Source organism: Pistacia vera, unplaced genomic scaffold (genome assembly GCF_008641045.1).
Source record: "Pistacia vera cultivar Batoury unplaced genomic scaffold, PisVer_v2 Contig660, whole genome shotgun sequence".
Classification (NCBI taxonomy): Eukaryota; Viridiplantae; Streptophyta; class Magnoliopsida; order Sapindales; family Anacardiaceae; genus Pistacia; species Pistacia vera.
In genome coordinates this window covers 45,078-69,883 of record NW_022196513.1, presented here as the reverse complement: position 1 = coordinate 69,883, position 24,806 = coordinate 45,078, and the positions used below count along the sequence as shown (strand labels likewise).

The following is a 24,806-nucleotide window of genomic DNA, read 5'->3' as shown; positions in this document are numbered from 1 at the left end:
CCAACATCAAAAACTACTCGAAATTATACTATTTATATACTATAAAATATATTTTATTTATTTATTTTTATTTTATTTTTTAATTTAATTATTATTTATAATAATAAATTCATAATAATTATATAATTCAAAAAATGATAAAAAATTCAAAACAAAACTTTATTCAATGTAAATATTAAACTATAATAACTCAAAATAAAAATTAACACTAATTTAAAAACACTAAAATTAAAAAAAAATACAACATAAATTAAAATAATAATTTAGTATTCCGATAGATTAGTTTCGGATCCTCTAAGATCATCAAAATATTAGAAAGAATTAGAATTCTCCATAGACAAATAAAGGGTATGGAGACTCACCATGCTTTTTCAAAATGCATTAATTGATTATTTGGGGGAAGAATATATTAATTTGAAAAATTAAATTACTATCAATATAGAATTTTGCTTTTGTATTATTGTTGTCTTTTTTTTTTTTTTTCATTTTATATTAGATGTGATGTTTTTTTATATTAAATGTAATGTTTATTTGATTAAATAAATGCTTAATTTTATTAAATTAGTATAATTTTCAAAGTTATTATTATTGAATAAAAAATATCATTCTCAATATTTAATTAATATATAAAAAAATAATTAGTAAAATAAATTAATTGTTGATTATTGATAGAAAGAAAAAAAAAATAGAATATTCTTTTTGGTGTAATATTTGGTGCAATGGGTTGGAGATGTAATAGTGAAATACATCAAAAGTTACACTAATTTGGTGTGGAAATTACATCAATTTAGTGGTTGTGGTTGAAGATGGTCTTATGGAGTTTTGATAATTTATAAGAGTTTTTTTATATGTTTTTATTGCAATTACAGGAAATTTTTAATTATTCTGAATGAAGCAGATGAGTTTAATCCTAAGTGATCTCACAGCGGAAAATGAAANACGAGAATATAAAATAATGGGCCCAATTTTTAGGGAACACATAAAGCTATGTACCTCGATGTGGTTGTTACAGAGGATGAGATCACTGACAATCTCGTAGACTTGTAGGGACACAGAAGAGTTAACGTGAAGGCTCGGGGGACACCGGTGTGGTGTCGATCGTAGGCACTCCGACGGTTATCTCAGCATGGTTGAAGGGAATGTATTAAGGCTAAGAGCGGGAAAGGGTTTTACCGAGAGTGGTTGGCCAGGGTGCGACTTATCGACGAAGGGTGGCCAAGGCACGACTCTATGGTGATTACAAGAAGTAGAGTTAGTCAGAATTGAGCTCTACGGTGAGGAAAGATGGTGGTTTTTAGGAGTAAGAACTTAGCGAACTAGTGAGAGGGGCTATGATTGAATGAATAATGAGAGGGCTGGTCTCTGTTTATATAGTGAGCCAAGGAAGCTTGAGTCTTTGTAGAACTAGGTGTTTTCACAATAGGAGTTTGAGTAAACAGAAAACTAGTAGTGCTAATCCATGTAGGAGTAGGAGTCCTAGTTTACGTAAGACTAAGAGTCTTGGATGAATTAGGTTATGTATGAGACTTAGAGATAAGTGTAGACTGATGGGCTGGAGCTTGAGGTAACTTATTTTATAAAAAGGCCTAACTCGTGGAATGGCCTAAAATGTAGGTTGACCTAATTCATAGAGTGGCCTTGATCGTAGAGTGATCCAACTCATAGAGTAGCCCAACTCATGAAGTAGGCTAACTCGTAGTGTAGACCATCTTGTAGAAAGGGCCAACCCATAGAGCGGCTCTTCTCACAAAATCGGCCATCTTGCTGGATGGTCTTCTCACAGGATGAGTTTTGATATAGGCCCAATCAAAGTTGGGTTGTGGCATTGAGCCTTAAGCTTTCGGGCCGACCTATAGAGCGGTTTTTTTCACAAAATCAGCCATCTTACTAGATAGTCCTCTCATAAGATGAGTTTTGATATAGGCCCAATCGAAGTTGGGTTGTGGCACTGAGCCTTAAGCTTTTGAGCCAACTAGAGTTGAGCTTTTGGCATGAGCCCAACCAGAGTTGGGTTGCAGCATGAAGTCATTTGCTATTGCGCTAACAAAAGTTGGGTCTTGGTGCGAATCCTTTTGCTATTGGACCAACCAGAGTTTGGCCTTCGCATGGAGCCTTTTGCTATCGGGCCGATCGAGAGCCCAATACGGTTTTTTGCATGAACACTCTCAATTTGGTACAAGAAAATTACAAAAGGGAAGGCGTTTTATATAGCAATTTCTACCGCCCCCAAAACCAATAAAAACTTGCCAACAAAAGACAACACATGTCACTCACATCCATAACCCAATGTCATGGAATGACACATTATAAGACACTAAGCATAAAAGTGGAAAGCCACTTATCGATGCTAAACACCAATCTCTCAAAAGTAGATGTCAATAATGTTTTAGTGAATTAATCTGCAAAATTATCACTAAAGCGTATTTATTTGAAGTCAATTGTTTGATTCTTTTGGAGCTCATGTGTGTAAAAGAGTTTCAACGATATATGTTTTGTTATATCTCCTTTTGTTTATCGTTCTCTAATTTGAGAAATACAAGTTGCATTGTCATATGTTATGGAAGGAATATCTATAATGGAAGGAAATCGACATGCTTCTTAGATATGATGGATGACATACCGTAACGATATGCATTCTTAGTTGGCTTCGTGTAGTGCAAGAATTTCTAAATAATTAGAAGATGTTGCAACCAAAGTTGGTTTGTGGAGCGCCATAAGATTGTTGTTCCATTGCAAGTAAAAACTTATCTTATTTGTAAGTGTCATTTATGAGGGTAAAAAAGATACTCGACATTAGATATCCAACTAAACCGATATTCTTAGTGGACTTATCTGAATAAAATAATCACGAATCTTTAGTTCCACTTAGGTAAAGAATAATATGCTTTATTCTGTTCCAATGTCGTTATGTTGGTTTAGAACTGAATCTTGCTAGTACGTTTACCACAAATGCTATGTCTCGTCTAGTACATTGTGCTAAGTATAACAAACACCTATTGCATTAAGATATGGTACTTCAGGACCAAGTATTTTTTTTCATCATCATCTTTAGGATGAAATGGAACCTTCTTGGGATCGAGACACCGAACAACCATAGCTGTACTTAGAGGGCGAGCCTTATCCATGTTGAAACATTTTAGGAGCTTTTTAACATATGATGGTTGATGGATAAGTATTCCATATGAAATATGCTCAATTTGACGATTTGTAAGCCAAAGCTAATTAAATATCTGAATATGATTATGTCCATTACACTGTGAACATGTTTCATCAAAATAGATGTCCGGTCTTTGGGAAAAACCTTGAGCTACAAGTCTAGACTTATGTCTAGTAATTTCATTTTTCTCATTCATTTTCATTGTAAAAAAACCCATTTAAATCCAACCGGTTTCACATCTTCAAGTGTTTGGACTATAGGCCTAAATACTTGTCATTTTGGAAGTAAAGCTAATTTTGCTTGAATTGTTTCTGTCTTTGTCGATACTCATCAATCATACGTGGTTCAAAATTATCATCATTCATGATTTCACTAGCTAGTAGCTACTGCAAACGAGAATATTTCATCAATGATAATCGTTTCACAATTTCATATTTCTCTTGTATAAGTATAGTTCATAGAAATTTCCTCATTCTTCTGCTCTTGTATTCCTTTAGGGGGTATTTGGTTCAGGAATGTTAGATTACTGGGAATATTGGATTACTGGAAAGATAAATTACCTTGAAAGATTACTAGGAATCTTTAAGAAAATGTGTTTGGTTAGTTGGTGGGTATGTTATATTAATATGGTTGGTTATGGGGAATAAATTGGTGGGTATGTTATTTAAATTACCAAATTGTCCCCTTTACAAATATTAATATAATATTATTTTTATTATTAATTTTTGAATAATTTCTTTTAACCCCCAATATTTCAGATTTAGTTAAAACACCCCTGCTTATATAAAACTTTAATTTATTACGAAATCACCCCCACCTCCTGCCGCCGCCTGCCGCCATCGTAGACCACCGCCGGAAGTCTCCGAAAGTCCCTATCAGCAACTCAACGTGACTAAGAGGCGTCAATATGGCCGTTTTCGGTCATCAATCTCCGAAAGTCCCCATCAGCAACTCAACGTGACTAAGAGGCTTCAATATGGCCGTTTTTGTCCATATTGATGGCCGAAAATGGCCATATCAGGCCAGATCGGTGGATTTGGCCGTTAATGGCCAAATCCCGGGCCATTATTGGCCAGATTTGGGAGAGATCTGGCCGTTAACGGCCAGGGATCTGGCCATTAACGACCATATTGATGACTCCCGGAGCCTCCCACCGAAACTCGTTCTTTTTTAGGGACTCCGACGAGTTTTCTGAGGTGGTCCGTGGTGGTTGGCCGCTGTAGGCGGTGGTGGCTGGGTGGCAGTGGTGGTGGTGACTGAGTGGCAGTGGTCTGTAAATTGTTTTAAATACAAGGACATTATTATCCAAAATTTTAGTTAAACAAGGGTAAAATTGAAATAGGATATTAATATAAATTTATTTTAAAATGAGGGTATTATTGTCCAAAATTTTCATTAATAAGGGATAAAATTGTAACAAAAAAGGATAACCCTGGTAATCTTAGAATACCTAAGAAAATGGAGGTAATCAGATTACCTCAAATATTACTAATAGTAACTACTATTGGTATTTGAAGATTACCGGAATCTTATATTACTTGACAACCAAACGTGGTAATCAAGTAATTTAAGATGATAACCCCAATAATCGGATATTACCGCGAACCAAACACCCCCTTAGGAGTTTCAGAGATCAGGGTCTTTTCAGAAACCAGTATATCTTCGAGAGCTAAATTCAAGGAAGTGTTGGGGGGGTTGTTGGTTTGGTTTGGTGTTGTTTTTTTGTTAGGATGTCTTTTGATCCAATAGACCTACCACCTTTCTAGCATGTAATAGGTTCTCTCAATTTGGTACAGGGAAATTATTAAGGGGAGGGGCCTTTACATATCAATTTCTGCGCCCCCTAAATTAACCAATAAAAACTTGCCTACAAAAGATACATATTTCACTCATGCCATGGAGGAATGACATATTACAAGACATTAAGCATGTTATAACACCTTACATATTGTTTAAAATTATGCTAAAATTTCTAATAGTCTTACCATTCTAATTAAGAAGTTGGTAAATTTAATTTCACTGAATTTTGTATAATGTATTTGCTCATCTAAATATATATGTCATTTACTTGTTCATTACATGTAATTTTCACATTTAAATCTATCATATCATATCGAGCAAAAATCTTATACTAAAAAATTAAAGAAAAAGAAAATTGCTAAAGTCTCCCACGAGGTGGACAATATAACACTTCCCAATAAATTTTTATTTATCAATATCAAACACATTTTAATTTTTTAAAATTTATTATATTATTTATAAAGATAACTTATAATATTATATAAAGATTACTTATATCTTTATACATAAATACGACTTATAATAAATTTTACGTTTTTCTTTTTCCTATAATAAATAATGTTAAGATTATAATTTAATTTCATAACTCTCGACATATAATTCATAATTCGTTAGCTAATTCGTAATTTATTAGCTCATAAATAAATAAATAAATACAATCATTTATAAAATGATGAATTACGAATTAACATTTTAGACGATTAGACGATAGATCTAACATTATTGATCATGCCGTCCTTGCATTAAAGCTAAAATATCGCCACGTCTTCTGAAATTCTCATAATAATTCTCTATCTCAACTATTAATGGAAACAATGACGAGAAATTGAAATTGAAATTGAATCAAAAGCAGAGAGGGAAAAAAAAGCAATAAAAGTAAATAAAGCAGAAAACATGATCCTTATTCCTACCATTCTAATTCAGTAATTCTTCTCTCTTTCTTTCCCACTTAAATGTTTGTTTCTGTTCACTTTTCTTTCGACTGAATCTTCAACTTGCGATTCAACTAAACAACAAGAAGGAATCAACACCACAGAAGAAAGAGAAAGCCGAGATACCCGTCTGGGTTTTAAATAAGTTTTTATCTTCTATCTTTTTTTTTTTTTTTTTTTNATAAAGTTAACTCTAAAAACGCTTAAAAAAGAAAAAAAAACATAAATATCTTATTTAATTTAAGTTCTAGTAATTTTTTTGTTATATTAAAAGTTTTCCATTTAAACAATATAATTGGTAATAGTTTTCCAAAAGAGTAAACAATTTTTTCCCACCCAAGGTTTGCCTTAATGACACTTTTCCACCCAAAAAGTTTCAAAATATCACTTTTCTACCCAAAGTTTATACTCCGTTAATATCCAAAATACACTTTACTTTCTCAGTTGGCGTTTGACGAGTTACTAGGAATCAGGGTAAGAGGGGTTTTGTAAATTAGAGGCCTGTGGATCGAATGGTAGTGACTGATTGAATATTTACCGTAGGAAATCAATTAAGAACAGGAAACCCTAGCTTTGCACTGGCCAACAATCGGTGAGCAATCAAGTGCGGGAGTGTTTTCTAAAGAAGAAACTAGAGGTTCAAATGATAATGACAAATAGAATTTTCGCGTCAGAATCGGCTTTGGGTATTAACAGAATATAAACTTTGGGTGAGAAAGTGGTATTTTGAAACTTTTTAAGTGGAAACTTCAGTAAGGCAAACCTTGGGTGGGAAAAGTTCGTTTACTCTTTTCCAAAACATAAAACTTAAACAATAATGCTACAGACACCGAAAAACCTGCACCCAAATTGTGTATCGGCCTACATGTAACACGCTTCTGATTTTTTAACAATTGTTTTATAGTGAACGGTCGTCCATCAAATTTGGACGGCCGTTGACTCACATGGACGCCCGTCCATATTATATGGACGGGGGTCCATATACCAGGGACGGGCGTCCCCAATTTAAGGACGCCCGTCCATAAGTAAAATGGAATAATTTTTTTTTATAAAAATTAGGGACGGCCGTTCATCCGTTATGGACGACCGTCCCTTCATTTTGGACGGGCGTCCGTAAATAAGGGACGCCCGTCCTTAACCAAAATATGAAAATAAAAAAAGAAAAAAATTTGGGGACGGCCGTCCATGAATTTTGGATGGCCGTCCCTTAAATTTGGACGGGCATCCATTAGTAATGGATGGCCATCCCTTAAGTTTGGACGGGCATCCATACTTTAAAAAAAAAAAAAACATTCTAAATACCTTTCTTCTTCGCTCTTCTTCTTCGTCTTCATTCACTGTGTTTTTTTCATATTTATCGCACCTTCTTCACTTGCCTCCATGGAAAGTTTATTGCATCCTTCTGAAGTTTCGGACACTTTGTGCTAGTGGCTATTGTGCACTGGGCTGCCATGGGAGTTGCACGCACAACAAGCAGATTGACCGTACAATTGCGGTAATGTTTTTTGCCCCACCCAATGGCGAATTTTTCAAACTTACCATGTAATTGTGTTTCTTGACACAATTAACTTTTCTGTGCTTTCCACCAAGTATGCCTTTTATCTCTAGTTCTTTGCTTGCAGTGCAAAATGTTTTTCTGCTATCTTTCAGCGGCATATGTATTGCCCAGTCGTGAAGCCCTATGTTTAGGAGATAGGGTCATAATGTATCTTCCACGTTGTGCAGACACTAATTCTGAAGTTAGAAAACTTCTGCTCAGGTATGAATTTTATAGGCAGTTGGTAGTTTCTCCTATGGTTGAATACTTGCAAGCTTTTACATAAAGTTTAGTAGCTCTCCAAATATTTTACTCAGAAATTTATGTCCCTCAATTTTTATTTTGGTAGATTCTTGATCAACTCTTTAGCATCTCTCTTCACTTCCAAGGCCTGTGGTTCAAATTCTGGTGTGGATATAGAATGTCTACAGCATTTGTCCTCCCTGAGGATATAGCCATCTTGAGAAGTGTAAGTTCTTATTACTGCATAATTCATGTCTGTTTATATCGACGGTTTACCCTGTAATTTTTTGTTCCCCCTTCTGTATATTCAGAATGCTTCTATTGATCCATCAGAGGTTTTCAACAGAATTGTTTCCTCTGCCTGTACTCTATTGAACAAGGACGAGGTGGTTATTTCGTAGATATATTTTTGTTGGAAATAACATAGAATAACATAAATCCTAACATATCCCAAGATCATAGTCACCATGCGAATCACATTTGTAAATAAATGAATACAATGAATTAACACAGCAAAATACCTCATTTCCTTATCTCTGAAGCAACAAGTAATCTGGAAGAAAAACCACAAATCATATTTTGTTTTCAAATTTAGGAGAGAGAGGTATATTTTTTTGCGTTTTTTTGGAGTAACAGTCTTCGTAACTAAAGAAAGAATTTTTCTTATAAGTAGCAGTTAGAGAGAAACTGCATTTGGCAGTTTCATCTCACACACGTCGCTTGGGGTAACCATCATGGGGTAACCCTTATCCAATACTCCCACTCACACATGATGGGACTATCTCTCTCTATGCTTTTTAAGGTTCACCTAGTAAATTGCCGTGTGACCATGCATACTTCGAGAGCATGTTAGTCATATATTGTTGGAATATATAAATCTCGAATTGTGAAATCAGGTTGTATGTTGTATGCAATACCCTAGTATATTATCACATTTTTCTAACAATCTCATTTACAAAAAAAATATCCGTTGTATTCAATTATGTTCTATCTTTACATAAAAGTAAAACATAATTGGTCGACAATGAATACACGTGATTATAATGTGATAATTCAAAATCGTAATCTTCCTCTTTTGTCGATTCCTGCAACTTTTATTTAACTTGCTTTTCTAGAAATGTCCCAGCAGATTGAATTTATCTTAATCCTTTGGTAACACTATAAATAGCAATCATTAAATGAAGTTTTCAAGAAACAGAATAGAGTAATAAGGGTATTCTTTGAGATTTTATTCTTAAAAAAAAACTTAGGGTCTCACACAATGTTAAAGTTGAGATTTGACTTCACTACCCCTTTGGTCAATGTTTTGCACATGTGGTATGAATCCCACGCTACAGCATTTCTCCTTTCCCATGGAGTGCATGTCTCTTTTCTTGTAAATGTTGTACAGATTTTAGTTCAGACATGCCTAAGTCTAACTTGAGTTCACTTACATACTATAATTCATCAGAACTCTAATCTGGCAATTAGACAGATAAAGTGATCATTATCACTTGTGGTCACATTCATTATGACATTATTTAATTCTTTTTCTAGGTGACGTTAAACATTTAAGCTTGGCTCTCTATTATTACCTAGATAATAAGCTTAAAATCGTCTCATCTCCATTCCTACGAAGTAATGGAGGCGATGCCTGTGTGAGAAGGCCAATCTTTTAGCTGTCCGACATGCTTTTCAAAATGGACATATATAATATTTACATAACTAATATGTATATATATGCTCCTTCATGTATGTTCCATAATAATCGAAATGGCATTGACAATATTGTTATTTATATTGATAAGACAAAATGTGAACAATTTTGGGAAATCTCAAAGTATGAGTACATTCAACATCTATGTAAGCCTAGAGATCTAACATGTCTATTGAAAGTATCTCTCGGTATAGGCTTTGTGAATGGATTCGCAACCATGTCATGCGTAGATATGTACTTCATGTTCACTCCTTTGTGCCACCAAGTCTCGCACAAATTATATTGAATCTATGTGTTTCGTTTTACCAGATATTTGGGATCCTTAGTGTATGCTATTTGCTTGACTATCACAGTTTATTCTTACTGGTTCAATAGCAACATTAATTATTCCCAGATGATCATGAACCGTCTCAACCAAACGGCTTCTTGCACTGCAGAAAATGCTACAAATCAGCCTCCATTGTAGATAAGGCTATGCATGATTGTTTTTACTGCTCCAAGATATGGCCACGCCAAGTAAGAAAAACATCCGAAAGTAGATTTCTTCATCTAAATCTCCTCCTAATCAGCATCGGTGTAGCCTCTCAAGGGTAAATCATTTCCTTGATAACATAATGCGTAATCAGCTATCCCTTTTAGATATCTTAAGATTCTCTTCACTGCTTTCCAATGTGCTTGTCCTGGGTGGATTGGTATCTACTTACCAACCAACGGCATAACAGATGTCGGCTCTAGTGCACATCATGGCGTACATGAGACTTCCAACAGCACTTGTATAAGGAACATCTTCATTTGTTCCTTTTCTGTGGAGTCTTCGGACACATTTTACGACTTAAAGTCTCGCCTTTTGCGATAGGGGTGTCTAGGGTTTACAATCTTGCATATGAAATCGTTCAAGAATTTTCTTAATGTATGGTCTTGTGAAAGAGATACTAATTTTCTTGAGCGATCTCTTGTAATCTTGACTCCAAGAATATATGCAGCTTCACCCATATCTTTCATCTCAAAATGAGATGATAACCATCCTTGATTTCATTGACAAATCCCTTATCATTTCCAGCTATAAGTATATCATCAACATATAATGAAATATAACAAATTTGTTATTGGATCTCTTTGTATATACCAATGATCTTCATTTATCATTTTGAAATCATACGACATTATCGCATTATGAAATCGAATATGCCACTGTCTTGAGGACTGCTTGAGGCCATAAATTGACTTTAAAAGCTACACACTTTGTGTTCTTGACCTTCTCTAATAAAACCTATTGTTGTCCATATAGATTTCTTTTGTAATTTCCATTGAGAAAAAGCAGTCTTTACTCCATTTGATACAATTCAAGATCCATGCTAGCAACTATAGCTAGAATAAGTCGAATTGAGGTAAACGTACAACAGGTGAAAAGTTTCTTCATAATCTATTCCTTCTTGTTGTGTATACCCCTTCGCGACTAAGCGAGCTTTGTATCTTTCAATACTGCCATCAGCTTTACGTTGATTTTGAGAAACCACTTGTTCCCAAGGCTTGCGTCCTTTCGGTAAATCAACCAATTCCCATACTTGGTGTTGATTTCATAGACTCCAATCTTCTTCCATTGCTTTCATCCATTTTTTCTTAGAAGGGCAATTGAGAGCCTCTTTTACATTCCTTGGCTCTTCGTCATCTTGTGGAGTAACTAGAAAAATTCCCCCTCAATCTCAAATCGTCGACGTGGAACTTGTTTCTGTTTGATCGACGTATGGAGATTGATGGTGTTACTCCCACTTGGACCAGCTATCATAGTTGGATACACAGTAGGGAATGATGGAGGATCTGAAACTGATTCATCAACTTCCATATTGCTCCCACTGGGATGTAGTATAACCAACTGATTGCGGCAACAGAATTGCCTTGGTCTTGTGTTTCATATAGAAACAAGTCTTTACCTATTTCGCCCTTTTAGGAAAATCGGTTTCTAAGAATGGACATCTCGTGATTCAAACTCAGTGATGCTACCACTTTCTGTTCTCCTATGAAGACGGATCCCTTTGAATGTTCTGAATATCTTATAAAGATACATTTCTTCGCCCTTAGACCTAATTTTCCATATTATGGGAAGGATCATGAACATAGGCAGCACATCCCCATGGCTTTAGGAGACTCAAATCGGGTTTCCGATTTGTCCATAACTCATAGGTGTAGCAGTAATAGATTTGGATGGTACTCGATTGAGGATATATGTGACAGTCAATAAGGCATCACCCAAAAGGTGATAGGCAAGTTTGCTTGTGCCATCATAGACCTCACAATCTCAAGTAGGGTTCTGTTCTTCGTCTGCAATACCATTTGTTGCAGAGTTCTAGGAATAGTTAATTGATGTTCTATTCCATTTCATCACAAAAATTTCTGAACTGATCAGATAAATATTCACGTCCTCGATCGGTTCGTAGAACTTTTATCTTTTTATCTAATTGATTCTCAACTAAGTTTTTAAACTTTTGAAAGCATTCTAAAGCTTCTGATTTTTGAGAAATCAAGGAAAACATAACCATATCGAGTGAAATCATCTATAAAGTGTGATGAAAAAAACAGCCCATGTCTAGCCCTCACATTCATTGGACCACATATGTCAGAATGAATTAGTTGCAATGGAACTTCAGTTTTATCGCTTTTCAAATGGTTTTCTTGCTGTTTTTCAGCTAGGCAATGTTCACAAGTAGTCAAGTCTACTTTTGTTAAGGATCCTAAAAAGTCTTCTCTTGCTAGTATATCATCGTTGTGGCCATATGGCCAAGCCTTGCATGCCATACATTCACACATCATTCATTATAGAAGGTGTAATAAAGGAAAAACAAACATTAATATTATTATAGCAACAATCAAGTACTATAAAACCATCGGAAAAATAACCACAACCCCAAGTATGTTGTGTCTAAAAATAAATGGACACCATACTGGAAAATTTAAATTAAAACCAAGTTTAACAAGTTCTAACACGGAAATCAAATTTCGAAGAATATTGGGTGCATATAACACGTCATGTAGGTATAGGATTCAACCTCCACGCATGATCAATTTGCATGTGCCGATCCCTTTAACTTCCACTTTTGAATTGTTACCTACATATATCCATTTTGTTTCCCGTGGTATTCGTCAAAATTCCACGAAAGCACTCCTGTCTTTCGCTATGTGGTCTGTTACTGCTGAATTACAGTCAACAAAGGATGAGACTCAGTTAGAAAAAAAGAACTGGAAACATTTATATAACTTACTTGTGCAAACAAAGTAATTTACCTTCTTCGGCTTGCTACAATAGCGAGCAAAATGTCCCTTGTTACCACAATTATAGCATTTCACCTTTGCCATATTCCTCTTCCTGGCAGGATGCTTTCCTTTTCCGTGTTTGAAGAACTTTCTCTTCTTCCCTTGAGCCTTTCAGTATTGCCTTTTCTTTGGGATCCACCTTGGAATTTACGTTTAAATCTTCCCACCATGTGAACTGGAACCAGCCATATACACATCAGTATTTGCCTTACTCGCATTAAGGCGATCTTCTTCCAGTTCCAAATGGCGTATGGCATCTTCTAAATTTCTGATGCCTCATTGTGGGTAAGGTGTATTTTCATATGTTCCCAATTTGAGGCAATGATCTTATGACAGCTTGAACCTGTTGTTCATCTGTTAGGACATGACCTGCATCTCTTAACTCACTATCATGTTTGACAAATGTCGTAAATGTTACTCTATAGTATGTTCAGGCTTTTTCATTACGTGTCAAACTTGATAGTGAGTGACCGGAGTTTGGTAATGGACGTACCACCAAAATTGTAGCAAATGCAAACCACATGTCCTTTGCTAATTCATAATCCGGTATCTTTTCATGAGATCATTGTCTATGTGCTCAACAAAGTAATGCGAGAAGTGGAATTCTTCTTCTTCCATATGTCTAAGTGGCACGGTCTGTCTATGTTGAGTCGTGATCCCTCTTCAGGCTCTTCCATGGTTGTAGTAAGAGCTTCAAGAACCTCTTGTTCTTCCAAAACATATTGGATTTCATGCTCCATATCTAAATTGTCGCCTGTTAAATTTTCTCCTTTGTTAAGTTCGGCGACAATGTTCTTAGATGCAGATGCCATTTCTAAACAAAATACAGTTGGATAATGCATGTTATCAATGCTCGGAACATACATGTTCATTTAATTAATATACCAATAAAATTGATATTAGATTTGGAATCAAAAGTTAACAATGTCAACAATCATCACCAAAATTCCAATTTCCAATTATCATAGATATAATTAATTGCAATTCTAAAAATATATTTAGACACAAATATAAATATAAATCACATCAATTCACATAAAATTTTAAATTTTAATAAACAAAATTAATCTCATATGTAAATAGAATTCAACTTGTAATAAATTAAAACAAACAAATTCCAAAACAACCAAAAAAAAAAAATTAAGTGTACAGCCACATTCTAAAACTGGGAAGGATCTGATAATCCTTATCCTAAGGTCTTTATCTAACTTGTAATTAACCCTAGGCAGGGGAACTCCCAGTTTCTTGTGTGGTCCTTTACGAGTGGAGACTTTATAGTGCACCAGCTGTCTTTTTTGCACCCCCATATATGTTACTCTTGATATAGTTGTTGACCAACGTCTATAATTTTATTGTCATCTTTAAGTTATGAACTTTCAGCTTGGTCCAAAACCATATCAAGGAGACCAACGAGATTAGGGTAACACAAGAATCTCTCTTAGAACTTGATATTTCGACTCATCTTCCTTAATCCCCCTATCCAGACAATTTCCTGAATCTTTTCATTCACATAATGAAATGATTTACGAGTTGCACCAACTATCCTCTGTGGTCTCTTAAAATCAATGTGTGAGTTTGTAGAGTTCTAATCTGTCATAACCCTTTCCTTGAGCGGGTGTTCTAGCAACCATTGCACGTCTATAACGTAACATTTTCTGTAAAAAATACAAAAAAAAACTATTTATTTATCAAATAAAGGTTGACTATATTTGATAAATAATACGTGTTATGGTTCAATAACAAAATTAGACTTATAACAATATACCAAGTTTGCATTTTTATTTTTACATCAAAAGAAAAAAATTACAATACTTCACGCGCCCCACGCGCCGTCTAGAAGCGGCAATGCGCCGACAGGAGCCCCATGCGCCGGCAGGAGCTTCCACGCGCGCCACGTGCTCACACAATAGGGTCGGGTCAACTCGTTTCACACTAAACGGGTCTATCCTGACCGAGTTGACTCGTTGACTTTGTCGGGTGTTGATCGGGTTTGACTGACCCGTTGACTTTGCGGGTCGGGCGTTGAACGGACTTGACTGACTGTTTGACTTTACGGTCGGGGTTTGACTCATTACCGGGTTTGACTAACCTGTTTGGTCATATGGGTGGGCCATGGGTCAACTTGACCCATTTTTTTATTTGGATTATGGGTTGGGCCAGATAGGGTATAATGGGTTTGTGAATATGGTTAACACCAAAACGAAATTAGTCCAGTGGTTAGGGTATTGGGCTTCAACCATGGAGACTTGAGTCAAGTCTCACCACCCCACGCCTATTTGAATTTTTTTCAAAAAAAACTAACAGGATAAAAAACGACATGTCATTCATAGGGTGGATCAAAAACGACGCGTCGGTTTGTGTTATCTTCAACCTCTGTGGGTCTGCAATTGGGTACCCGACCGAAACTTCAAAGGGCATATCTAAGTCATTTTAACTCCATTTTTTATGATCAAAACTATTTTCTTCTAATTCATAAGGAATTTAATGTCTAATATCATTACTAAAGACAACTTTTACGTACAAAATTTGAAAAAAATCAGACTGCATTTGACAAACCAATAAAATGCTTCAACATTCAGTATGATTCAAACAATATGAACCACGGCTCTGATACCAATGTTGGAAATAACATAGATAACATAATCCTAACATTATCCCAAGATCATAGTCACCATTGCAATCCATGTACATAATAATACTCAATGAATTAACACAGCATAAATACCTTATTTCTTATCTCTGAAGCAACAAAGTAATCTGGAAGAAAAAACACAATCGTATTTCTGTTTTCCAAATTCTGAGAAGAAAGCGTATATTTTTGCGTTTTTTGGAGTAACAGTCTTGTAACTCAAAGAAAGACTTCTTTTATAAGTAGCGGTTAGAGAGAAAATGCATTTGGCAGTTTCATTTCACACAAGTCGCTTGGGGTACCCATCATGGGTGTACCCCTTATCTAATATTTTACAATTTCTTTTAAGACACTGGCAGCTTCAAGTTATTGTGTGATTTCTTGAAGCTTGTAGGCACCTTGCATAATTGTACCACAGCTATATGCGATAGGATTAAGCAGTCTGCGGAAGGGGCTATTCAAGCTGTCATTGAGTTTGTTACAAAGAGGGGGCTGAGCTGAGTGAAACTGATGTTTCAAGGTTTTTCTTAAAAATATTGATGAGTTCTGAACTGATCTTTAAATTGCTGAACGCATATGGGAGAGAGGGAGTAAAATTTTATTAGTAAAGCTGATTACACTGGTCACCAGGACTACTCAACTTTGCTCTCTGCTGCAGCCATGTGACCGAGAAACATTTACGGTTGGAAACTCTTGGGGCTGTATCTTTATATGTATATTGTAGTTAGAATAATGGTGCTTAAGTGTGTGTTTATTTCTGCTTGTAGCTTGATTCAACGGTGAGTTGCCTTCCTGTGGTATTGTATTTTGTTTAAATCCTTAACTATAAGCAGATTTCTCTCTAGCAGAGAACACCAATTCAAAAATGTTTTCAATGAAGTATTGGCTACTGCTGGAAGGGATATAGTCACAAAGGACATATCTGACTACGTGGTGGCTGGCCCGTAGGATGCCTCTATGTGAGTCCCATTAGATATTAAATTGGAAGACCATTTCGTAATCTTGGATAGTTTCTTATCAAAAACTACCTAAAATAACGACTATGCAATAAGTTTCCATGGAGGCAAGTGAAGAAGGTGCGAAATAATATGAAAAAAACACAGTGAACGAAGACGAAAGAAGAAGAGAAGAAGAAAGGTATTAGAATGTTTTTTTTTTTTTTTTTAAGTATGGTTAATGGACGACCGTCCAAATTTAAGGGACGGCCATCCAAAATTTATGGACGACCGTCCCCAATTTTTTTTTTTTTATTTCATATTTTGGTTAGGACGGGGTCCTTTATTTACAGACGCCCGTCCAAAATGAAGGGACGGCCGTCCATAACGGGATGAACGACCGCCTAATTTTTGTAAAAAAAATTTATTCCATTTTACTTATGGACGGGCGTCCTTAAATTGGGGACGCCTGTCCTGGTACCCCCGTCCATGTAATATGGACTGCCGTCCAGTGAGTCAACGGTCGCCAAATTGGTGGACGACCGTTCATTAGAAAACAATTGTTTAAAAAATCAGAAGCGTGTTACATGTAGGCCGGGTACAATTCGGTGCAGGTTTTCGGGTGTCTGTAGCATTATTGAAACTTAAAAAAGAAAAATGATGAGATGAAGAATGAGAAATAATTGATAAAAAATTTTCCGAAGGAAGATAAAAAAAAAAAAAAAAAAAAAAAAAGTAATCGTGTTTGCCTTAGATTAGAAGGATATAAGGTATAAAAATTAATTCCTCTCATAAAGGAGAAATGCTAAGTAATTTGATAATTCCTATAAGTTCTAATTTACTTGTGAATTTTGATTTAAATTTCTTTTAATTTTTTTTATAATTGTAAATATAAAGCTTTGAAATAATTGTAAGGGGAGAAATATATATATATATGTGTGTGTGTGTGTGTGTGTGTGTGTGTGTGTTTTTTTTTTTTCAATTATAACAATATATCTCATTTAAAGTGAAAGATAAAAAGAGCCCCACGTGGCACTTGAGTTGGCAGCCCCCACCAGAATTGTTGCAGGATAATTTCAACTAGAACTAAGAAACAAGAAATGACCGTTATGAATGGAGAAATGGTCGTTCCTTGGATGAAAAATGACTGTTCTTTGGATGGATCGGTTGTTCCTTGGATGAGGAATGGTCATTCCTCATAGAATGGCCATTCCATCTCCAAGGAACGGCCATTCCTCATGGAATAGCCATTCTTTCCTATAGAATGATCATTCCACCTAGAGGAACAACCATTCTATGATGGAATGGATAATATGATGAACGGTCGTTCATCCTTAAGGAACGATCGTTTATGTTTAGTCAAAACCGTGAGTTGACGTGATAATGTGAATTGCCACATCGGGTTTGTAAGAGAAAGTTTGTGAGATTCGTTTATACTCAAAATCATTTCCTTCATTTATGTCAAATCAATAAATTCAAACTTTAATTAGTTTTAGTTTTGGGAAAATGAGTACTTAAAAAAGAAATGCCAACATTTTGAAATTCTCTTTGAAAATTCAAAGAAATTGGATTGATATTTTAATTAAAAAAATATATTATTCTAATAACATCGATTTTCTTTTTAATTGCATTAATGATATTTTAAGAATAATAAAAATGAGTTACAATTCAATCTTATAAACTTTCTCTCACAACTCCGACGTGACAGTATGCAATTGGTCAACTTGCACTTTGACAAATGAGATCTATTTTTGAACAGACATGACCTATTACAAGCTGCTACGTCGGGATTGTGAGAAAAAGTTTGTGAGATTAGATTGTAAGTGTAATATAACACTTTAACAAATAACGAAATTATAAAATAAATATTGTTATTATTTTTTTTTTAATTTTCAATATCAGAGAAAAGTGTTCGAAAGAGTTCCACAAATCAAGTTAACACAAAAAATGGAAGGGTTTGTCACTGCAATAGATAAAGCCTTATTTTTCTTTGGTCAACATTTTGTAACAATATAGGTACCAACCTGGTGGAGATCGCATTGCAAGTGATAGGTATGGTGGTTCAGATCGCTATCCTCGTAATGGTTATGGCAAGGACAGAGAAATTGGGAAAGTGAGTGTACTTGAAAAAGAAATGCCAACTTTTTGAATTTCTCTTTGAAAATTCAGAGAAATTGGATTGATCTTTTAATTAATTTTCTTTTTAATTGCATTAATGATATTTTAAGAAACAATAAAAATGGATCATAATAAAATTTTACAAGCTTTCTTTCACAACTCCGACGTAACAATATGCAAGTGTTCAACTTGCAATTTGATAAACGAGATATATTTTTGGACAAACACGTCGAAATTATAAGAGAATATTTATGAGATTAGATTATAAGTACAATATAATAATATAGCATTTTAACAAATAATGAAATATATTTAATTATAAAATAAATATTAGTTTTTTTTTTTTTTTTTTAAATTTTCAATATTAGAGAAAAGTCTTCGAAAGAGTTCCACAAATCAAGTTAACACAACACATCTCGAAATTGTTCTTCTAACATGTGTTGTTGGGAGCCCCACGTGTTCTGTTGGCCTTCGCTTAAACGGTCGTTAACAGTTTGTTGGTTTCCTATGTGGAACCCACTTTACCTTCTTCCCTCCAATCCCACCGGAGATCCCTCCGAATCTTCCCCTCCTTCACATCCTCTCCTTCTCAATCCTCCCATTTTCACTTTGTACATATTAAATTGTCTCAACTCTTTGCTGTGTAGAACGCAAAAACAAAAACAGCTTGTAGTGGACTAGCTAAAAGATCCTTCAAATATTCTTATTATGTCTTCTTTTTGTGTACATAAAACCTGAAAATTGAAACACAAAAACAAGAGAACAGAAACAAAAATGAGATCTTTGAATTCGCGGTTTGTGCTTATAGACATTAACAGTTCATGGCACGCAGCCAACAAGATGATTCCAATCTCAACTATGAGTTACCTCAACACCTCAATCTCGTCGTCATTTCGTCGAACGCGTCGTGGCCGTAAAACAATCTTTTCTCAGAACTCACCACCGCCGTCGATTCAGTCACCGAGCTTCAGACGGCCGAGCGATCGGGTCGCGTCTAGAAATGGGTTGGTGGCGGATTCTCAAAACTCGGATTCGACTTCGAGGTCCGTGGGAGATAATGAGCTGGAGTTGTTTATTGAATTGTTGCCATTGAAAATGAGAAGGGGTTTGTGTATGCATAAGGATCTTGGTGAGTTGATTGAGGTGGTGATGGACTTGGGAAGAAAGCCTCTTGCTCGGTTCCCTTCTGGGGATTGGGTGATCTCAGAACAAGTTGTGAAGCATGAAGATTTAATGCATGCAATATCTAAGGTGATATAAATATAATTTAAATTGCATTTGATTGTATGAGTTCATAGTCATTGTGACAGATCATGTTATATAAGTAGAGTTACTTAACAGTTAACATAGTGGGAGAATTAAAATGAAATAGCTTTTGCCTATTCAAATAGTTTATTGAGTTTTGATTGTAGTAGGTTTTATTTGAAGCTATTTTGTTGTACCACAGAAAGTGGATGGTCAATTCTGTTTTGTATGTGATTGCAGTATTTTAATGTTTAAAAAGTGTTGTCCTGTTATAACGTGTAAAAAAATATTCAGATCTTATCCCTTTTAAGTGTTATGTGATGTAATTGCCTTTTTATATGTATATATTCTAAGTTATTGGAGAATGGTTAATCTTGGTCTTTCTTGTGATTGGATTTGCTGAGTAGGGAGTATTGATTGATACACATACACTATATAATATTTTGTCAGTAAGGACTGTTTGAAATCTGTATTCTGGTGCTGGAATTGGGATGTTTGTGGAAAGGTGGATTCATGTTAAGTTACTTGATCTTAGTAGGTTGGAGATTTCGCAGACGATAACCGCTCGGGTATTGATAGATCTTTACATCGAATAAGTGCAATTCGAAACCGTAAAATGCAAATCATTGGTCTCACTTGTCGGGTGGGTCGAGCAGTATCTGGAAGTGCTGAGATCCTGCGGGACTTGGTCGAAGGGGGAGGATCCATCTTGGTCATAGGTCCTCCCGGAGTTGGTAAAACAACCTTTATCAGGTATCAGATTTTGCATATTGTAAAATGAGCAACCAAACTAAGCTTCATGTTTGTAACTATTTATTGTCCAAAGCCAGTCCTTTTATTCCATAATCTATGAGCTTGTGATTCTGTATTTTGTGTTTGTTATTTGTTTGATGTCACATTTTTTAAGAGCTTAAAAGAATTTTCCCTCCTTTGGTTTAAAGGTTCTTGCTTGATTCTTTTTCAATTTTGAGAAGATGCATGCTTCATGGTCTTTTTCCAAAATATTCTATTGAAGTTTTGGACTATGAAGAAAGAACAAATGAGAAAATTGATGATAGTTTAATCATTCACCTGTTTTCATATTACACAGTGTTAATAAAGTTGAAGAGTCTTTATTTGAGCAGAGAAATAGCTAGAATGTTGGCAGATGAGCACATGAAGCGCGTTGTCATTGTAGATACATCAAATGAGATTGGAGGTGATGGAGATGTACCTCATGCAGGAATCGGTCGTGCAAGAAGGATGCAAGTTCCTAATGTTAATATGCAGCATAATGTGAGAGTTGAACTGGATTCTCAGAATTCCTTTCGCTACAATATTCATGTGGATTAGCCTCAGATGTTCTTTTTCATTAACTATTAATTCTAATAAGCTCTTGTTTCATTTCAGGTTATGATTGAAGCAGTTGAAAATCATATGCCTGAGACCATCATAATTGATGAAATAGGAACAGAGCTTGAAGCATTAGCTGCCAGCACTATTGCACAACGAGGAGTCCAGCTAGTTGGAACAGCACATGGAATGACTATAGAGAACATAATTAAGAATCCTTCTCTCCAGAACCTTGTTGGGGGCATAGAGGTGAAGGCACCCTTTCTCTTTCAATATAATTTTGCCTCCAACACATATATGTATTCATGTGGACTGTTGTATGTGTGTTTATTGATTACTTTTATCTAGTTAAATATAGTCTAGACAGATAGTGTCTTATATAAGTCTTTCTCTAATGGTAATATTTTGATTAATTAAATTTAGTTCTTAAAATAGAGTGTAACTCTTGGTGACGAGGAAGCAAAGAAAAGGAAAGTACAGAAGACAATTCTTGAAAGGAAAGGGCCTTCTACTTTTACATGTGCTGTTGAATTGATATCTAGGACTGAATGTCGTGTTCATCACAGATTAGATGCAACGGTAGATGCTATACTGGCAGGTATTTTTCATTTTCTTTCAAAACATTCTAGTGTAACAAGGGTCCATGTACTTATATTATAGTTGAAAATTAGGAAAACAGTTATATTATATATAAGCTTTTCCGGGTGATAGGGAAATCTCCTCTCTTTGAGGTTCGCAAAATGGATGCTGAAAATGATGATCCTCTGAAGTTTACTCCCATATTTAGAGAGAGCTATCTAGAAGAATCTGAACTGACTATAAATGAAGACAAAAGTTCTGAAGTGGAATCTGATGAAGAAGATGAAGATTATTCTCCGATTCACTTCAAGAAACAGAATGCTAAGAAATCTTTGATCAAGAGGAGCTTGCCAGTATGCGTCTATACATATAAGGTAAACTATTGAAGTTTCCATTTCGATTTATTCTTTTCCAAATTTACTCCACATAGCAGATAGTCAAGGTTAATTGTTGTAATATCTAAACTAAAATGTTATAAGTACTACAGTTGTTTTATAGTCAGTGATCTGAACTGAAAATATTATAACGCTGTATCTGTTACATTGAATGTGTTTTAGATCTTAGAAGCCGATCTACTACAAGTAGCAAAAGTAATGGGGCTAGAGGACGAGATTGATGTCACTGATGACATTGGAACAGCAGATGCAATTCTTGCATCCAGTACCGAAATGAAGCAGAACCCATGGATCCGTGGAGTTGCTAAATTCCACCAATTGCCAATATTTGTTATCAAGGTATCTCTCAATTTCCTCCCCAAATGGGACAAATGTAGTTAAGGAGATGGTTCTTAAAACCATGTGGCTATAATTATAAACTTCAGATGATGAAATGTGGCACCATGAATTATATTTTATTAAGCTCCAGATGCTATCCATAAGGTTGTGACAAGATCTTTTGGGGTTGTAAGAATGGTATTTATGTAGATTTGTTATATGATGAAAATGTTTTCTTCCTTCTCTTGCAGTCAAATGCCATGGCACAAATGGTCAAGGCAGTTCGTATGATTCTCGGGATGGAATCATTTGGCTCAAAATCAAAACAGACCCTCAAAGGTTCCTTTGACATTGAAATTGAAGATGATGCACCAAAAAGAAAACCCACCTTGGAAGAGATTGATGCCTTGGAGGTGCAACTCCTCTCTTCATTTGCATTTTGTTTTGAGTTACATTAATATACAAAAAGAAAAAGAATTTATTAAGCATATTTTCCACTGGATGGCCACGGCAAGACTCCAAAAGAGTATTTTGTTATATTCAGCTTGACATGGATATTCGTCGTATTGAATTCTCTCACTGTTTTTCTATAGGAGGTACGCCTAGCAATTGAATATATTGTAATTCCTGGAGGGGAGCCAGTGGAGCTTCTCCCACGACGCTCTGAAATAGTTGCGCGGCAGCTTGAGCTTGTGAAGAGCTATCATTTGGCCGCAGAAAATTCAGGTACAGAATTGAATCCTAGGTTGCAGATTCTTCCACTGAGATTAAACAAGAAGTTTTCTTCTAAATCTTCCAAATCTGGTTCAACTTTACAAAAGGAAACATCCCAAAAATCACTAACCAGCAGTGATGGAGGTACCAGTGTCACCAGGCTGCCACTCTTGCCTGAATAATTCAACCATCTCTTCAAATGCAACATATGTCAATCTTTTGGTTGATACATACACCGATTCATGTACATAATGTAATTATTTAACCTTGTGAAATACTGTGATAACAATTTGTTGTCATTTCGTCTCCATTTTAAGGAATGAAAACTTTAACACAAGTGTTCACTCTTAAAAAAAAGAAAAAAAAAAAAAAAATGTCAGCTTTGTAGTTTTTCTTACAAGAATATTATGCCATTTTATACACAGATCTTTAATAAATATAAGGAGATTATCGGTTGGGGTACAAAGTTTCCGCAAACAGAAGTTTCAAATCATTCCATTAAGCAACAATTAAGGGTGCGTTTGGTTCAAGGAATGTTAGATTACTGGAATTTTATATTATCTTAAAGATTATTAAGAATCTTTAAGAAAATCTGTTTGGTTAGTTAGAATAATTTGGTAGGTATGTTATATTAATATGGTTGGTTAGGAGGAATAAATTGGTTAGTATGTTATTTAAATTACTAAATTGCCCTCTTTTTAAATATTAATATAATATTATTTTTATTATTAATTTTTAAATAATTTCTTTTAACCCTCAATATTTCAAATTTAGCTAAAACACCCCTGCTTATATAAAACTTTAATTTATAACAAACTCACCCCCACCACCCTGCCGCCTCCTGCTGCCATCGCAAACCACCGTGAGAAGTCGCTGTGAGCAGCCCACTGTGACTGGGAGGCCCCAATATGGCCGTTTTTGGCCATATTGGTAGCCGAAAAGGCCATATCGGGAGTAGATCTGGTCGGAAATGGCCAGATCTATTCTAGCCTTTTCCAGCCAGATTGATGGGTCTGACTGTTAACAGCCAGACCCTTGGCCTTTATCGGCCAGATCTGGGCGAGATATGGCCGTTAACGACCATGGATCTGGCCATTAACGGGTAGATCTCGCCTAGATCTGGCCACTAAAGGCTAAGGGTGTGGCCGTTAACGACCAGATCTACTCTTGATATGGCCTTTTCGGCCATCAATATGGCCAAAAACTGACATATCGGGGCCTCTCGGTCACGGTGGGCTGCTCACGACAACTCCAGGTGACTTCCTACAGCGGCTGGTGGTGGCTTGGCTGGCGGCAGCAGGTGGGTGGGGGTGGTGGCTTGGGTAGGCTTAAATTTGTTTTGATTTCAAGGGTAATTTTGTCCAAAAAGTTAATTAATTGAGGTGAAATGGTAAAAGCAAGATTCATGTAAATAAATTTAAAAATAAGGGCATTATTGTCCTAAAATTTTATTTATAAGGGATAAAATTGTAACAAAAAAAAAGATTACCCAAGTAATTTTACAATACCTAAGAAAATGGAGATAATCAGATTATCTCCAATATTATCAACAATAACTACTATCGGTATTTGACGATTACTAGAATCTTATATTGCTTGACAACTAAACATGGTAATCAAGTAATATAAGATGACTTAACCATAGTAATCTCACATAGCCCCCAACCAAATGCCCCCTAACTGTTATTTTGTGTTAACTTTGACAAAATAAAAAAAGATAAAAAGACGTAAATGCCCTCGAATGTTAGGTTTTTTAATTTATATAAATTTAGTTTTTGAATTTTAATCTTACAAAGATCTTCACACAAAATAATGTGATAATTAATGAATGGAATAGTGAATATAATGAGTTTGATTTTTTGTTTCA

At 35.3% G+C, this 24,806-nt stretch overlaps 1 protein-coding gene across 2 annotated transcripts; it reads left to right on the top strand.

Annotated features, from left to right (window-relative positions):
* Positions 1-18,895: 18,895 nt before the first annotated feature.
* On the top strand, positions 18,896-23,276 carry LOC116112372 (uncharacterized protein ycf45-like). Of its 2 annotated transcripts, none has more exons than XM_031398510.1 (9): positions 18,896-19,607; positions 20,140-20,354; positions 20,726-20,876; positions 20,991-21,182; positions 21,369-21,531; positions 21,645-21,886; positions 22,070-22,246; positions 22,477-22,638; positions 22,819-23,276. In XM_031398510.1, the coding sequence occupies exons 1-9, from the start codon at positions 19,131-19,133 to the stop codon at positions 23,119-23,121; spliced, it is 2,082 nt and encodes a 693-aa protein (XP_031254370.1). In that variant the 5' UTR covers positions 18,896-19,130; the 3' UTR covers positions 23,122-23,276. The 2 variants fall into 2 exon arrangements, with proteins under 2 accessions (XP_031254370.1, XP_031254371.1); XM_031398511.1 differs by having other exon boundaries at positions 19,487-19,607; positions 20,137-20,354.
* The last annotated feature ends 1,530 nt before the right edge of the window (positions 23,277-24,806 follow it).

What these genes read in the sequence shown, in the direction of transcription:
- LOC116112372 (XM_031398510.1), top strand. Translation starts at nt 19,131, where the DNA reads ATGAGATCTTTGAATTCGCGGTTTGTGCTTATAGACATTAACAGTTCA. An exon ending in TAATGCATGCAATATCTAAG is followed by an intron (nt 19,608 to 20,139) that starts GTGATATAAATA and finishes TGATCTTAGTAG; the next exon opens with GTTGGAGATTTCGCAGACGA. An exon ending in TGCCAATATTTGTTATCAAG is followed by an intron (nt 22,247 to 22,476) that starts GTATCTCTCAAT and finishes CTTCTCTTGCAG; the next exon opens with TCAAATGCCATGGCACAAAT.